Source organism: Otolemur garnettii, unplaced genomic scaffold, assembly GCF_000181295.1.
Source record: "Otolemur garnettii isolate 467f Iridium unplaced genomic scaffold, OtoGar3 scaffold00012, whole genome shotgun sequence".
Lineage (NCBI taxonomy): Eukaryota > Metazoa > Chordata > Mammalia > Primates > Galagidae > Otolemur > Otolemur garnettii.
In genome coordinates this window covers 20,297,332-20,312,131 of record NW_003852407.1, presented here as the reverse complement: position 1 = coordinate 20,312,131, position 14,800 = coordinate 20,297,332, and the positions used below count along the sequence as shown (strand labels likewise).

At 37.6% G+C, this 14,800-nt stretch overlaps 1 protein-coding gene across 1 annotated transcript in view; it reads right to left on the bottom strand.

The window, feature by feature from the left end:
* Positions 1–14,800, bottom strand: part of LOC100956979 (desmocollin-2) — a 30,942-nt gene that overhangs the window by 2,372 nt on the left and 13,770 nt on the right. Inside the window, exons 6-14 of the mRNA XM_023510171.1 lie at positions 12,657–12,833; positions 11,576–11,742; positions 8,318–8,452; positions 7,887–8,072; positions 6,044–6,300; positions 5,791–5,933; positions 4,632–4,856; positions 1,262–1,498; positions 757–881 (exon numbers count right to left, since the gene is read on the bottom strand). Coding sequence (XP_023365939.1) covers positions 757–881; positions 1,262–1,498; positions 4,632–4,856; positions 5,791–5,933; positions 6,044–6,300; positions 7,887–8,072; positions 8,318–8,452; positions 11,576–11,742; positions 12,657–12,833 — 1,652 coding nt within the window. The remainder of the gene's footprint in view (positions 1–756; positions 882–1,261; positions 1,499–4,631; positions 4,857–5,790; positions 5,934–6,043; positions 6,301–7,886; positions 8,073–8,317; positions 8,453–11,575; positions 11,743–12,656; positions 12,834–14,800) is intronic.

Below are 14,800 nucleotides of genomic sequence, written 5' to 3'. Positions count from 1 at the left end.
TTGGGCTAGAAAACAAAGCTGGAGCCACGCGGCCACTTGCTAGCATTGCTAAGTCATATTGGCTTCACGCTCTTTCCTAACCTCCAGAGTAGACACAGAAAATATCTATTAAAATTCTTCCCACGAGGATCAAAGCCTGTACTAATTTTATTGCTGTTGCCAGAAAGAAATTTAAAACAATTATGCTGGCGATCTGTGAATAATTAAATTTTAACAGCACAAACAACAGTTTAAATATATATCTACATATATTACTACGTAGATTACACACATCTACATATGTTACTATGTATATCACACACATATACGTTTATATATTTAAACTGTTGTTTGTGCTGCAAAAATGTTTCGTGTAATTATTCACAGATCACCAGCAAAATTATTTAAAATTTTTTTCTGGCAACAGCAATGAAATATATATATATATATATATATACACACACACGTATATATGTATAGTCATATATATATATGAAAGACAAGGCCTAACATTGAAATCATGGAATATTTGAAACTGAAAATAATAATAATAACAACACGTGAAAGGTATTTCCTGGTTAATGACATGATATGTCCAAACTGAAATGCCATATATCACCAGGGAAATCAAAGTCATTTATCCACAGGACTGATGAAATTTTATGGTTAGTTACCTAACATTAAAAGAAGTTTTTTCAGAAAAAATAATTTTAGAAGAACTATACATTATAGGATAATTCATCCTTTGTATTTACTTTAAAAAGATGGACGTCTTACCACTTTGTCATCTCCAGGGGCTTCTGTGTTTGACACAATTAGGTTCTGCTGGGCTAAATCATCAGGAAAGGCACTTGGTTTTGGGGGGACCCTAGAAGCCCCACAGACTAATGTAAATAGGATACCTGGAGAAAGAAAGAACTTACTTGAGTCTATCATAAAGTAACATGAAGTTCTGAATTTACAAAGATTAATACACATATAAAGCATAAATTTAAAAGCATATATTAAAAGAAGACAATTTTCTAGAGTATATCAATATGACTGCTTGTGTCAGACGGTGTACAATAGAAAAGTCTGCCTTACGATATATGTTACATGCTGTATTTCTACACGGAATTTCACGTCTTAGCTGAAAAGAATGAATGTGCTTAAAATATATAAATTAAATAAACAGAAATTCAATTATATACAAATGATCAGCTACAGGTAATAATGTTGGTTCTAAGATCGTTTCTTCAAAGTTACTCTAAAGGCTATTATTTGAATTCCAAAAAGGACTTACAGAATAGCAATGCTATGCCCAACAATATTGCAAGGATAGCCCATTTGCCAAGTTTTACTTCTCCTCCGCCAACGCGTGGATCTGCACGGAACGAGCAGTCATTTTCGGTAATACAGTCACATAACCTAACAGCCAGTGAATTAGTTCTAGCCCGGCCAAATCTATCTGCAACCCGGATGGGTATATTGTATTGTCCAAATGGAGGATCATTCAGAAAGGAAAGACGTGCTGCTGTATCTGAAAAAAATCAAAATCAAACCAAGCATTATGGAATGTCATCAATTTCTTTTGAGCATAGCTACTAACCAGACAGCTATCCCAGTTCCCTATAAATGGACATTCCTTTTTTTTTTTTTTGAGACAGAGCCTCAAGCTGTCCCCCTGGGTAGTGCTGTGGCATCACAGCTCACAGCAACCTCCAACTCCTGCCTCTGCCTCCCAAGTAGCTGGGACCACAGGCACCCACCACAACGTCCAGCTATTTTTAGTTGCAGCCGTCATTGTTGTTTTGGTGGGCCCGGGCTGGATTCGAACCTGCCACCTTAGGTGTATGTATGTGGCTGTCACCTTAGCCACTTGAGCCACAGGCGCCGAGCCAAAATGGACGTTCCTGATGGGATGGTACAACTACTGGAAGATTCTGAATTTTAATGAACTGAGAAGTTCTAATCTATAGCCACTGCAAACACATTGCATACAAAAGTCTGTCTATGCTGCCTCTTATATATAGGATTTTTGGCTCTTGTAGTAATATATTTTGTCTGTAAAAAAATCCTTCCTATCTGGCCAGGCACTGTGGCTCACACCTGTAATCCTAGTATTCTGTGGGGCTGAGGCGGGTGGATTGCCAGAGCTCAGGAGTTTGAGACCAAGCTGAGCATGAGCAAGACCCCATCTCTACCCAAAACAGAAAACATAGGCAGGTGTTATGGGTAGCACTTGTAGTCCTGGCTACTCAGCGGGAGGCTGAGACAAGATGATCACTTGAGTCCAAGAGTTTGAGGTTCCTGTGAACCATGACGCCACGGCACTCCACCCAGAATGACCCAGGGTGACAAAGTGAGACTCTGTCTCAAAAAAAGAAAATCCTTCCTATCAAACTAATAGCTTGTTAAGAGATCAGTCTTTATCATATCTTTAAAATATTTAATTAACCCAGTGTGTATTTCCTTTTATACATGATTCATCAGAGTAATAGTCTGAAATTCTAGATGTTTCCCTTAACTTTGTTTCTGTAAATTGTGCCAAATAAACATAGACTCTTGTTACTTATTATGATAAACTCCTAACACGCCTGACCGTACACATACCAGCAGGTGCAGAGCTCCAGTAGTGGAACTACATCTCCTGGTCCTGAAGGACATTGGCACCAAATAAACATTTCTGAGTTTTGATGAATGGTTTTTTTTGTGTGCAGTTTTTGGCCAGGGCAGGCCACTTCTGGCATATGGGGCCGGCGCCCTACTCCTTTGAGCTACAGGCGCCGCCCTCGACGAATGTTTTTTAGATCAAGAATAGAAAATATCCAGACTAAAATCCAATTTTAATCTTAAATTATTAAATTTTAATACTCAAAATGTAGCTGTCATATGCCAGAGAACAACTCTTCTCCAACTTAATGGCCCAGTGTGACATCCTCACTTTGTACAGTGTTTGAAGCTTTAAATACAAATTTCAACGTTTGGGGAAAGAGATCATGCAATTATATCCATTTTAAGAGAAACCATAATATAACAAGACCGACAGAACCGAAACTTATGATTCATCATGTACCAAGGTCTATTGTGCTCATCATCTCACTTTCTCCTCCAAATAATCCCATTTTACACATGAGGAAATGGAAAAATAAATAAAAAATAAATCGCATGGTCAGATTGACACAACTAATACCTGGTGGAGCCAACATTTGACACTAAGCCTATCTGACCTCAGAGCCTCTGCAGGGTATGGCCTTGGTGTTTCCCAGGCTTTGGGATGACTACACCCACCAATAAATCCTTAAAATAACAAAGTTTTTGACCAACGCGCTGCTGCCCAAGTGTTATTTTGCTAAGTAGGAACGTTGAAAAGAAATCACTACCTCCTGTCAATGCTGTGCAAAAAGACATAATCTTATGACACTAAAGAAGTAGAAAGGGCTAAATATCAGAATAAAGTCGGCTATTCCCGAGAAATAGAACAACTGATACCCACATTCACACCCATACATCCCAGACTATGGTAAAAATAAAAAACTGAAAATCTTTTCCGTTCACTGAGCAGGACGCGAGACCTTGTCTCTACAGCTCCCTGTTTCTCTTTTCCTACCCCGTTCCTCCTCCATATTCTCGCACAGCCTCTCTTTTCTGTCATACTAGGAAACTGAGGTGTGTTCACTGAAAATGTGGGGTTGGAAAACAACCAACAGCATCTTAAAACTAAACCCTGCTCAGTTTCCAGGGTCACAGGCTGAAGAGTCAGGAGTGATGCAGGGGTGGGCAGCGGTGGTGATGGAGAGAAGACTCTTCATTTTTTACTTTCTTGTCACCATCGATCCTTCTGGGCTAACATCAAAAGTACAGACTGGGAAACAGGTCGGGGGAGAATCCCAAGGAGAACACGGTACGCACAAAATGGGCAGAAGTCCGCACGGTGGCAGAGGGGAGCAGACTGCGGTAGACAGTGTGGTGTTGGCCCTGGCCCCTTGCAAGGAAGCACTTACTGTCTCAGTGATTATGTCTCCTTGCCAAGGCTCATGCCCCTCTGGGCAGCGCACATCAACTGACTGAACAGTAAGTGAGAACAGGGGATGGACGTGGGACCTTCTGAAGGCCACTTAGCTCAGACTCCCATGAGATTAGCCCAGGCTGCCATGTGACCTGCACTCCAGCTTCACATGTCTTTTTGCCTAACCCTGCGTCCCTTCTTTTCTTTCACAGCTATTGATCGCAGGCAAATTCCTTAATAAACACCTGTTGGAGATGCCCTCAAAGTCTCAGAGTCTGCTCCTGGGCACTCAGTCTGCAGCAGATCGGGTAGCTCTTATCAACTAGAAAACTATGTATGTAGGTGGGAGATACACAAGTCAAGAAGTGACTGTTTTCGGCTTAATCTGAGTAAGGGAATGTGTGTGTGTGTGTGTGCGTGTGTGCGTGCGTGTGTGTCTGTGTGTCTGTGTGTGTGTGTATTTGGAGTGGTAATGAGAATTTGTGACACACCTAAAGGAATCCTAGCATAGGGTTGGGGCAGACACTGGAGAGACCTGCTTCCCACCACAACAGAACTGAGACACTTAAGTTGGTGGTTCCCATATAGTCAATGATTCTTGTGTTTGATTAGGACAAAACATGTTGATGTTGAAAAGAACAAAGCAATGTTTAAACATACATACCATTAATTTTTCCCAGTCTCCACGTCCTCTGAATTTCTGGGTCAGAACTCTCCAAAGTGAACTCAAAGGGTGGGCCGTGTCTAGGTTCATCAGGGTCAATGGCAACGATGTCCGCGGTTGCCATGACGGGTTTGCAGATCACCACTGTCTGTTTAGGTATGAATGGGCTGTTATCGTTCACATCTTCCAGGATAATGCCCAGCGTCCCAGTACATGTTCGCCCAGCTAGAAAAAAGAAAAAAAAAAACAACAAACTTTTTTATGTTTTAGGTTTTCACAAGGAAATTACACATTGAAAAATATTTTTAAATATTTATTAAGCACTTATAACTTATAATGCTAAGCAATCACAGACTATGTCCTCAGGGAAGTTAAGAGAAAAATATTATTGCCTTCAAATGGGTCGTACAGACAGTGATTGCTAGTTAGATGTGTTTATTCATTTCCTAGATCACAGCAATAAATGTTTTCACAGATTTGACTAATTTTTAAGAGGAGAAAGGAAGAAAATATGAACAAGGGCATGTCTGGCTATTTCAAGGAAATTCAAGGAGAAGGACAGACACCCATGATTTGGAGACAAGGAACAGGAGGAGAGAAAGAAGCACGGTGACACTGGGGGAAGGGTCAGGGGTCTTTGAAAGCAGAGTAGGGAGCTTAGAGTCTGATAGGCTATTAGTGGTGACTATCATTTATTTTTGCATAATGTCTTTAGTTGGAATTCAAGCCCCCCAACTATGTCGTTCGTTTCCTGTAAAAAGTTAAAGCTGTTTTCCAAAAGTGCAGTAAGTATGGTCTCCCTGTAATGAACATTCCTGCCCAAGTGGATCTTTTAAGAAAAACGAATAGATGAACTAAAACCAACTTTACTAAAGTTATTTTCTCAATTTTGAATGATTATTTAACTTTAATAAAATTACGGTTTCAAGTGTTTCTGTGACTAGTTTGTAATTACATCTCACACTGAGGACGCTATCAGAAAGCAGACATGAGTTAATAAATTACAGCAAACCTTTCAATTACTTTCCATATCATTCTGGACAGAAAGAAAGATTGAGTGTCTGTAGCTCCAAGCTTTAAAACGTACGGTATAGGTTTAGACATTGAGGATATATACTGCTGAGGATGCATGTAGCTGGCTTAAAAACAAAGTTCTTACCTTGGTCTGATGCAAGGACTGTAACATTATATATGCCATTTTTGACAGTCTCTGACTCTCTGTCTAGGCTTCTGAAAACTTGGATTGATCCTGAATTTTCATCAACAGTGACCCACCCTTTGGGATCATTTAATTTTTTATACCTGTTAATAATGATGAATGGAGAGAAGAAAAATTCTCATAAGCCAAATTATAGTATGGGTATCAAAAGAAGTTGTCCATTTGGAGTTAGCAAGAACAGAATTACAAATACCTTATGCCACTGCTACTTCTTGTTTCGGGGATATATGCTTTATACCCCTGGCTTGTTGTTCCCACCGGAGCGTTTTCTTTAATTCGGATAGTCTGTGTTTGAGGGCTACACTCAGGCCCCTCATCCTGATTTTTCACATTAACCGTGACTGTGGCCGTGCTCATGGCTGATCTGGAACTCACCTCTCTGGAATAGGGAGCCTCGTTAAGTACGCCAATCTGTAGGGTCACTTGTTGTTTTTCTTCATAATTCAGTGGCTACAAAAGCAAATGCATTGAAAATCAGATCCACTCACTTAATATTTGGCAATGCTAAATAGTACGTGCAACTTGTTAGATTTAGAATCACGTGAATGCTGACCTGGGCTAGTCAGGAGCACATCAAACATTTACCCTGAAACCGGCAGTAGGGGAGGGAGGGGAATTCTTCCACTGATTCAATATTCGGGGTGGAGCCAGCAAAAATACCCCCAAAATACTGCTCCCCAAACTCTAATTTTAAGACAAGTAGTATCATATGTACCGATAAAGATTTTGGGAAGTATTTAATGAAAGTGCCTGGATGTTAATACATGAGATACTCCTACCATAACTAATAGTTACTTAGTTCACCATAAATTTCAGGATAGCTTGCTCACCCTCCTGAGATGAATAAAATTATTATTTGTTATCTGGTTGAGGTTGAAAAAGTGAGGCAAAATTTTAAAAATTCTTTCAAGAGGAGAGGAACAAGGAAAGAGGAAGTTCACGACCATGACTTTTTCTTTCTCCTTTCCTTTCCTTTTCTTTCCCTTCCTTCCTTCCTCCTTCTCTCCTCTCTTTCTCTCTTTCTTTCACTCCCTTCCTTCCCCTTCTTTCTCTATTTCTTTTTTTCCCTTCCATTTCAATTCCTTTCTTAAAAACTTCAAGTATCAAGTTTGATACAATTTCATTTCCTTTGGTCTGATATGTAATTTCAACAAGCATTGGTGAAGCCATATCCTAGATGAAGACAAAATGTTTTTTTTCAGGTCTTGGAGACTTCACAGAGATAAATTTCCTTCCGAGAATACCAAGAGTTGAGTCAGGATTGAGTGGAAAAAGAAAGATGTAAAAGATAGTTCTTTGCTCTTTCAAAATAGAGAAATTAATCCACAAACTACACCTAATCTTCATCACTGTAAGGAAAAAAGACTCATCATTTTTGATCCATGCTCCTTGTGAATACATACAAAAGAAAAGCTGTATAGACCCACAACAGAATCATAGTCTAGTTCAAGACACAGAAGAAATAGGCTATGACTTTGCCCTAGACCGAAGGAGCTCAGAATACTTGCTATGCTAACTTTGGCTAAGCCGCAACTTCTCCGATTCTAGAGGATGGTAGGAGAAACAAGTTTTAGAAGTATTTATATCTTTGAATGGCTGAGGATTCTCATTCTAACCCTGCATGCTAAGGATAGATAAGCGAACCTACAAATAGTGTCTCTATGGGTCTGACCAGGAGTAACTCATTGTTTGAGAAATCCAATAAATAAGAGGAGGCCTCTTGACCTGGGCATGGAAAGAACTGGCTAGGAAGATTTGATACTGTTCCCTGGACGTCAGAGCTGGGCTCATTTCTGAATTGATAAGAGGTGTTGGTTACTTGAACACACACATATTTTAAAATCATGCCTTGATAAAAGGTTACCCAAAATGAACATACTCTTTCTACTATATATATGAAGAGCATTGCATTTACACTTCCTGTATATCTATTTTATGCCTACCTTTACCAGAATACCCTTCTTTCCATTAAACTCTAGTGTGCTGTTATATGATATTTTAAATAGCAGATAACCAATTCCCTGATTCATTCTTACCTTAACTACACACAGAACTCCTTCATTGGTTTGGGGATCGGTTACAATTTTAAAATTCCCATTCTCATTGCCCTTTATAATGGTATAATTAGCTCTCCAATTAGCAGTGTTCACTAAATCTTTATCCTCAACAGTAACACGTAAGATTTCCACATCAACTGTATTTTCTTCCACCGATGCTGCATACTAAAATAATTTAAAAAAAAAATTCCATTAGTAACTCTCTCTCACACACACACAAAGAACATTTTTTGAAGTCTTACTCTTCTAATTTGCAAAGTATTATGTCTACATGATTTTAAAAACCTAACACCAAATAACTTTTACGTCTTTGGGGGTACTGCATTTGAAATAAGGTATGGATAGAAAAGTGCATACTGAATAATTAACAATGGGTCCATGTTTTCCTTTAATTAATATCACACACTCACAGAAGTACGGGTGAATGTTGGTAAGTTGTCGTTCACATCTTCAATATTAATGATACAAGTTGAAGTTGACTGCAAGCCAAAATATTGACCATCCATGTCTTGTACTTTTATTTTCAATTGGTATTTACTAATTAACTGAAGACAAAGAAAGAATTTAATGATTCAGTGAAAGCAGCACCATTATAAATGAAATCTTAATTTACACACATTAAAAACAACTTCCTCACACTGGTACTTCTTAATTTATAAAAATTGACTACTTTTTCAAATGTAAAGTGCTACCAATTCATAGCATATAGACACTGAGGACGCTATCACTTATTCAAAGGATACATTTAAAATTGCCTCTAATTAATCAAAATCTTTACATCCTATGCAAAGTACATTCTTATATTTATAAAAACAGCATATTTTAAGAACGTGAAATATCCTCTTATGAAAAAATATAGATTTTAAAGATTTACTTTACATTTATGAAAAGGACATTAAATGTATGAAAATGAAGGTGTGGGGCTATATTATTTTTTCTTTCTAAGGAAAATAAGGTCTGGCTCTCAGGGCTTCCTATTAACATCCCTACTTTCAACAAATGTGTTTTCATCATACCAGCTTCATTTATTATAAATGACTAAGATACGGAAGGATTAAAAACAACATAATAATGCCTTCCAGAATAAGCATTAGCAGACTTGGGTTCTAATCCCAACTTCAGAAATAACAGATGGGCAGTTAGAAAATTATCTGTTCCTAGGTTTCCTCTTCTATAAAATGATGAGGCTGATCGCCTTTCCTCATCTCTTTTCAGAAGTCAAAATAGTATATGAAAATCTATCCTAACCATCTACCTAGATGTTCAAGCTTCTTATAAGGCCACCTTCTTCCTTTAATTCTACCACCTCATAAACCTTGTCCTCATGTATTACCCAAAATACAGTTAGTTTCTCTCTGTCTCTGTTTTTGCACACATAATTTTCTTGATTTACTTCTCCCTCATAACCTATCATGTGCAGATATAAAAAATAATGGCCTTATTTTTATTAAAATTTTTTAAAACTACATATTTTGTTTGTACTGAACTAAGATTTATTGGAAATAACTAATTGGCTGATGAAACAAAGCAATGAAGTTTTGTCACCCTAAATTTTAACTTAGAGTGTCTTCAGATGGGAGAGAAATTCTAACGTTTGATGGGCTTAAAAAGTTGTAGGCAGCAAAGGAAAACTGGAATCCTGGGAACAAGCTGTTACTCGAGAGCACTATCATTACACTTCGTTGGTCAAATGTCTCCAATTGATTCTATGAGAAGGATCTATCCAAGCAAAAATACTTGTGTGATTATTTGTGAGCTAAACAAGCTATTGATTGTTTTGTTTTGTTTCTTTATAGAGCACCATTTTTACATGAAAGACACCTATGGCTAATCAGACTAGACTAGAGTATTTGGAAGATGTGTTCTCAAACACAAGGTGAGTCTGTTAAATCTTTGTTGCCAATGGTAAATTGGAGTTTTCCAGCAAAAATGAGACTATTGGATAACTTTTACCAACCATAGTGATAGCAAGGAGGGGAAGAGGTTTTTTTTAATATTGTTTAATGAAATATGTCAATATAGGAAGGATCTGCATAAGTGTAAGTGTATTTTCCAAATGACCAATGGATGATGTTATAAAATCCTCTATCAACAAAATATCCATAACAGTATAAGATAGACCAATCGACTTTATTGTAACAAAGTCCCAAAATTCATTGATAAAGCTTGAGTACTCACAGAAAAAAACATTTAGGAAATTATCATTTGTCAAACTTTGGTATACACTCAAGAAGAATATCCACAATGATCTGAAATTACTATTAAAATATTCCCCACTTTTCTAGCTTCCTATCATGTCACGTTTTCTTTATATACTTCAGCTAAACCTACACATTATAACAGATTAAATACAGGAGATAAGAGAACCTATATGTCTTATGCTAAGCCAGATATCAAAGAGATTTAGAAAAAAATGCATCACAATGCCACTCTTTCATTAAATTATTTATTATTTTGGAAAATGTACTTATTTCTTATAAAAATTTCATCTTTGTTATCTATGTTAACATGTAATGCATTTATTATTTTAAATGGGTAAATTAATACATAAAATTTAAACCTTTATCATTTTAAATACTAATAATAAATATAGATAAATACATTAGCAAAATATCTTTGGGTTCCTCATCAGTATTTAAGTCTATAAAGGCATCCTGAGACCAAAAATTTGAAGGAACACTGCTCTAATCCACCCATAAGGAACAGAAAAAGAGAGAGAAGATTAATCTGCTATGAAGATTTAAGAGTTAAAGAAATATCAGATTAACAGCTATTACTACAATTTAAGATTAAGAATCATAAATGTAGTAAGTAGGAAAAACAAACTACTTTAAGAATTCAGATGATTAGTGCTTGGTAATAGGAGGTAATAGTTGAATAAGTAAATGAATTACTAACTTCGAGTATTCCCATGGAAACAGACAGACTATAAATATAAAACAATCTCAGATAATAGCATCATACCTGGAAAGTGATTCAATCTAGGGGAGTAAAAGGAGATACCACATAGAATTCAGAGAACATGCCTCCAATATAAAATTATTAATAGGGAACGCATTAATATTATTTGAACTAGAAAACGTGGGGAAAAGAGCATGTTAGGGAGGAAAAAAGACAAGTGAAATTTGAGATGTATTATATACCTTAATTATCTGTGAGACATCCAAATTAAGACTTCTAGCAGTCAATTAAAATGGCAAACTAGAGATCAGAGAGCTATAGATTTCCTTTTCATCAACATGAGGGGAAGAATGTAGATGAGATTATTGAAGAGACGACAAATAGAAAAAGAAGTATTTCTCTGTGCATAATAAATCTCTGCACAATTCCAAACAGTTTGCTTTCCGTATTTGATATTTCTTATTTTTAAGACCTAATATAAATGTGTCTATATTAGGAAATTTGATTGTATAAAACATACAATCCAATAAATCACATAATGTATGAATCATACAAAACCATAAATCATATAATTCAGGAAAGAATGAGTTAATTTCAAAGTTAGCACACTTCAAAGTTATTTACCGTCCTCCATTAACATACTTAAAACAGTATTTTTTCTAAAACTAGATTCACAACACACTCTCCAAAAACATCTATAGGAGATACACAGGTACTATTAAATAGCAATGTCATTATCGATTTTTATTTACTAATACGTATGTTACCTCTCTGTCCAGCTGAGATGACGTCGTGGTGATCACACCTGTCTTTGGATGCATAGAAAACAGGGTGGGGGACGCTGGCCACTGCTCGATGATGGAGTACCTGAGGCGTGTGTGCATGGTGTCTGGCTCATCATTATCCGTCGCACACACCTGTCCCACAGTAGAACCTACATAGGGAAGAACACTCTTCAATTTCCAAAACGTTCACATTCTCAACCTCCCATTGACTTCATTCCTTTCCACCCATCTCAAAAAAAGTTGTGAGCCACTTTATTATATATCAGAGACACGGCTTTTATAAGTTTGCTGACCTCTATGCAAAGCCTCGCTTCCTTTTAAATATCATAATGCTGTCACATTTTGGAATTTGGTGATCATCACCGCATTTAATGTATGCTTTGATAAATGTAGATATTATTCCTCCATGATCTTTGTATTTTTAAAGAATTGTAATCATTCTAGCTTTTTGCTGTTTGTAAACCTATACTTAAATTGACCACATGAGTCAATTGTCTCTACAAATTCTTGTTTCACTCAGACTTTTGTAGAGGAAGTCTCAAAAACTGCATTCTGACTTCCAGCTAAAATGGACCATTTTCAGGGTATTGAGAAACATTTGTGTGATTCTCAGTGACTTTATTGTGCCAGAATACTGTCATTTAATCACCATAGAATAGCAACAGATATTTTCAGAACTAAATCTCCAATTGCTCAAAGACTTATTCTTTTTAAACTATGCTCTCTTAAAAGTATTATTTTATCTCACACAAGAAGGTGACATACCATCTACGAACACCTATTTCTCAAGTACTATACTTAACATCACAAGTGTGTTCTGTTTCATTTAACCTTCATCACAATCTGGTATCAATAATTTATTTTACACACCAAGAAACTAAAGCATGTGGCGATCAGGGAATTTGCCCAGGGTCACGCAGCTAGTGAAAGGCAGAATAAAATTGCACTCAGAGTCCCTTGCTCTTGCCACCAGGATATGCTGCTTTCCAATGGCCAAAGTGAATCTTAATTTATGAAATGAAACCCATTTAAGTTGCCATACCTTGCTGGAGGAGGTACTCACCAACTCTGCAATTTTCAGAAACTGTAAAAATGTAAGTTGTGTTTACAAAAATTGGGTGGTTATCGTTTTCATCCTCTACTCTGATCAGTAGCGGCAATGGACGTTCTGGAGTGTACCCATCTGGAGTTGTGGCGAAGGCAATTATCTGTAAAGAAAGCGAAATACAGAAAAAGTAAACTTTTTTTTTTTTTTGCAGTTTTTGGCTGGGGCTGGGTTTGAACCCGCCACCTCCAACATATGGGGCCGGCGCCCTACTCCTTGAGCCACAGGTGCCGCCCGTAAGTTTTTAAACTAAGGTATGGTTCAAACTCTCTTGGCTTTCATTTGGAGTCTAGGCAGCACTGCAATGTGAGTCTCACCACTTGCTTTTGTTTTTCAATATGGCCATAACTTTAAGGCTGAATGAAGTGGCTAATTTCATGGTGTGGTAAAAGAGTCTATGTTTAAATTTACCTAATACAGTAACAGATAATTTGAGTTTACTGACCATTGGTATATTGTTACTCATAAGTGTAATAGGTTTTATTATTATTTTCCCAAAACAGTCTTGAGGACTATATATTTTTTTTTTTTTTGCTTGATGGTTTCAAATACGTAAATTTTAAATAAAATTTTCTGGATATTTCTTAACTTCAGGTTCTTTACAATTACAAATTCTCCAGAAGTAGTTAACTGGGATATTATTTTATTTTCTACTAATTAGGATTTTAGGCATACTGATTAGTTCTTTAGATAACTTTCACAAGAGTTTTTTAGTTTAAAAAGAGGGAGTCAGAAGTTTGTGTGGCATATAATTTATTTCCTTTCACTTTATAAATTTGAATTCCAATTTTTCTCATAACACCTATCATAGAAAAAGACCAGAAGATCCCAGGTGATTAGAAGGCCATGTTGTGGCAATTCTAAATCTAAATATTTCATTCAAAGCTAGTGTATCTCTTTGGTTAATCTGGTCTTCCAATGAATAATTAATTTATGCAAAATAAATGTAAAAATTATTAAAACTGAGAAAAGGAAAATGACCAGGTCCCATTGAGAAATCAAACCAGCGTTAGGCTAAATTATTATCTATTAACTCACATTCTTTCACAGTAAGTTAACCAGATGATTTAAGGAATGACTAAGGTTACTTAAACACGGTCCACACTCCTTACCTACTCACCGTTAAGTTAACTTTCTCCCCTTGCAAAAGTACTGAGGTCTATTTAATTTTTGAACCACATTTGCCTCCTACTGTTAGGCGGTGCTAACTTGGCTCAGGTGTCATCTCCTTGTACCCACACATCAGATCACCAGAACGCTGAACAGGCCAGTGCCTGGCTGGAGAGGAGGCAGCTTGTCTAGGCTTCCCTAGCCACTGTCAGCGCCCAGCTGAGACCCTGAAGGCAGGGGCTGCAGTAACTGAGTGCAGGGGCTCCACCAGCCTCCCCACCCCTCAGCGAGGCCGTCGCACACTGCCCATTCCACTTCCAGGACTGCTATGCCTGAAAGGGGAGAGGGACGGGTAGCCTCAGCCCCGAGTTGTTTTCATTATTGGCGTGGGGTGGGGGTCACATGCCATGTCAGGCCCCAGCTCCCCCCACCCTTCTCTCCCTGACCAGAGGTACTGGGCCTGGGAGGAGACATACTGCCCCACCCCCTAGCTTCTCTCCCCAAGCTTCTTCCTAAGGGCATGGGTTAGGAACCAAGTTGCTACTAAGGTCTGTTTCCCAGTGGGAACAGATAGTGAGGAGCCCCTTACACTGACCTGGGTCTATTGGGCCTATTATCATGTAATTAAACTTGCAAATTTCCACCTCCCATAGGTTCTTTAGGAAGGTGTGAGGGAGGACCATGCATATTAAGAAGTTGTTTATATAACCACAACTTGTCAATTATCCCCCAAAGCAGGAACAATAGCCAGTGTTGCAGGGTGGGGTGGGACAAACTGGGCAGCTTAATTAGCTCATAAAAGACACTGTGTTCAGACTTCAGGGTCCTCTCCATTCACGGAGGGACCTGTCTCACTTTTAAGAGATGTATTTTCCCTGTGGTTTGTGGGCCTTCTTCTGTAATAAATGTATATTGCTGCTGATTCCTTTGTACTTGTGATCCCTCCATCATCAGCTGGGCACCAGCACTCATTCTTGACTAAGGTGACCAGA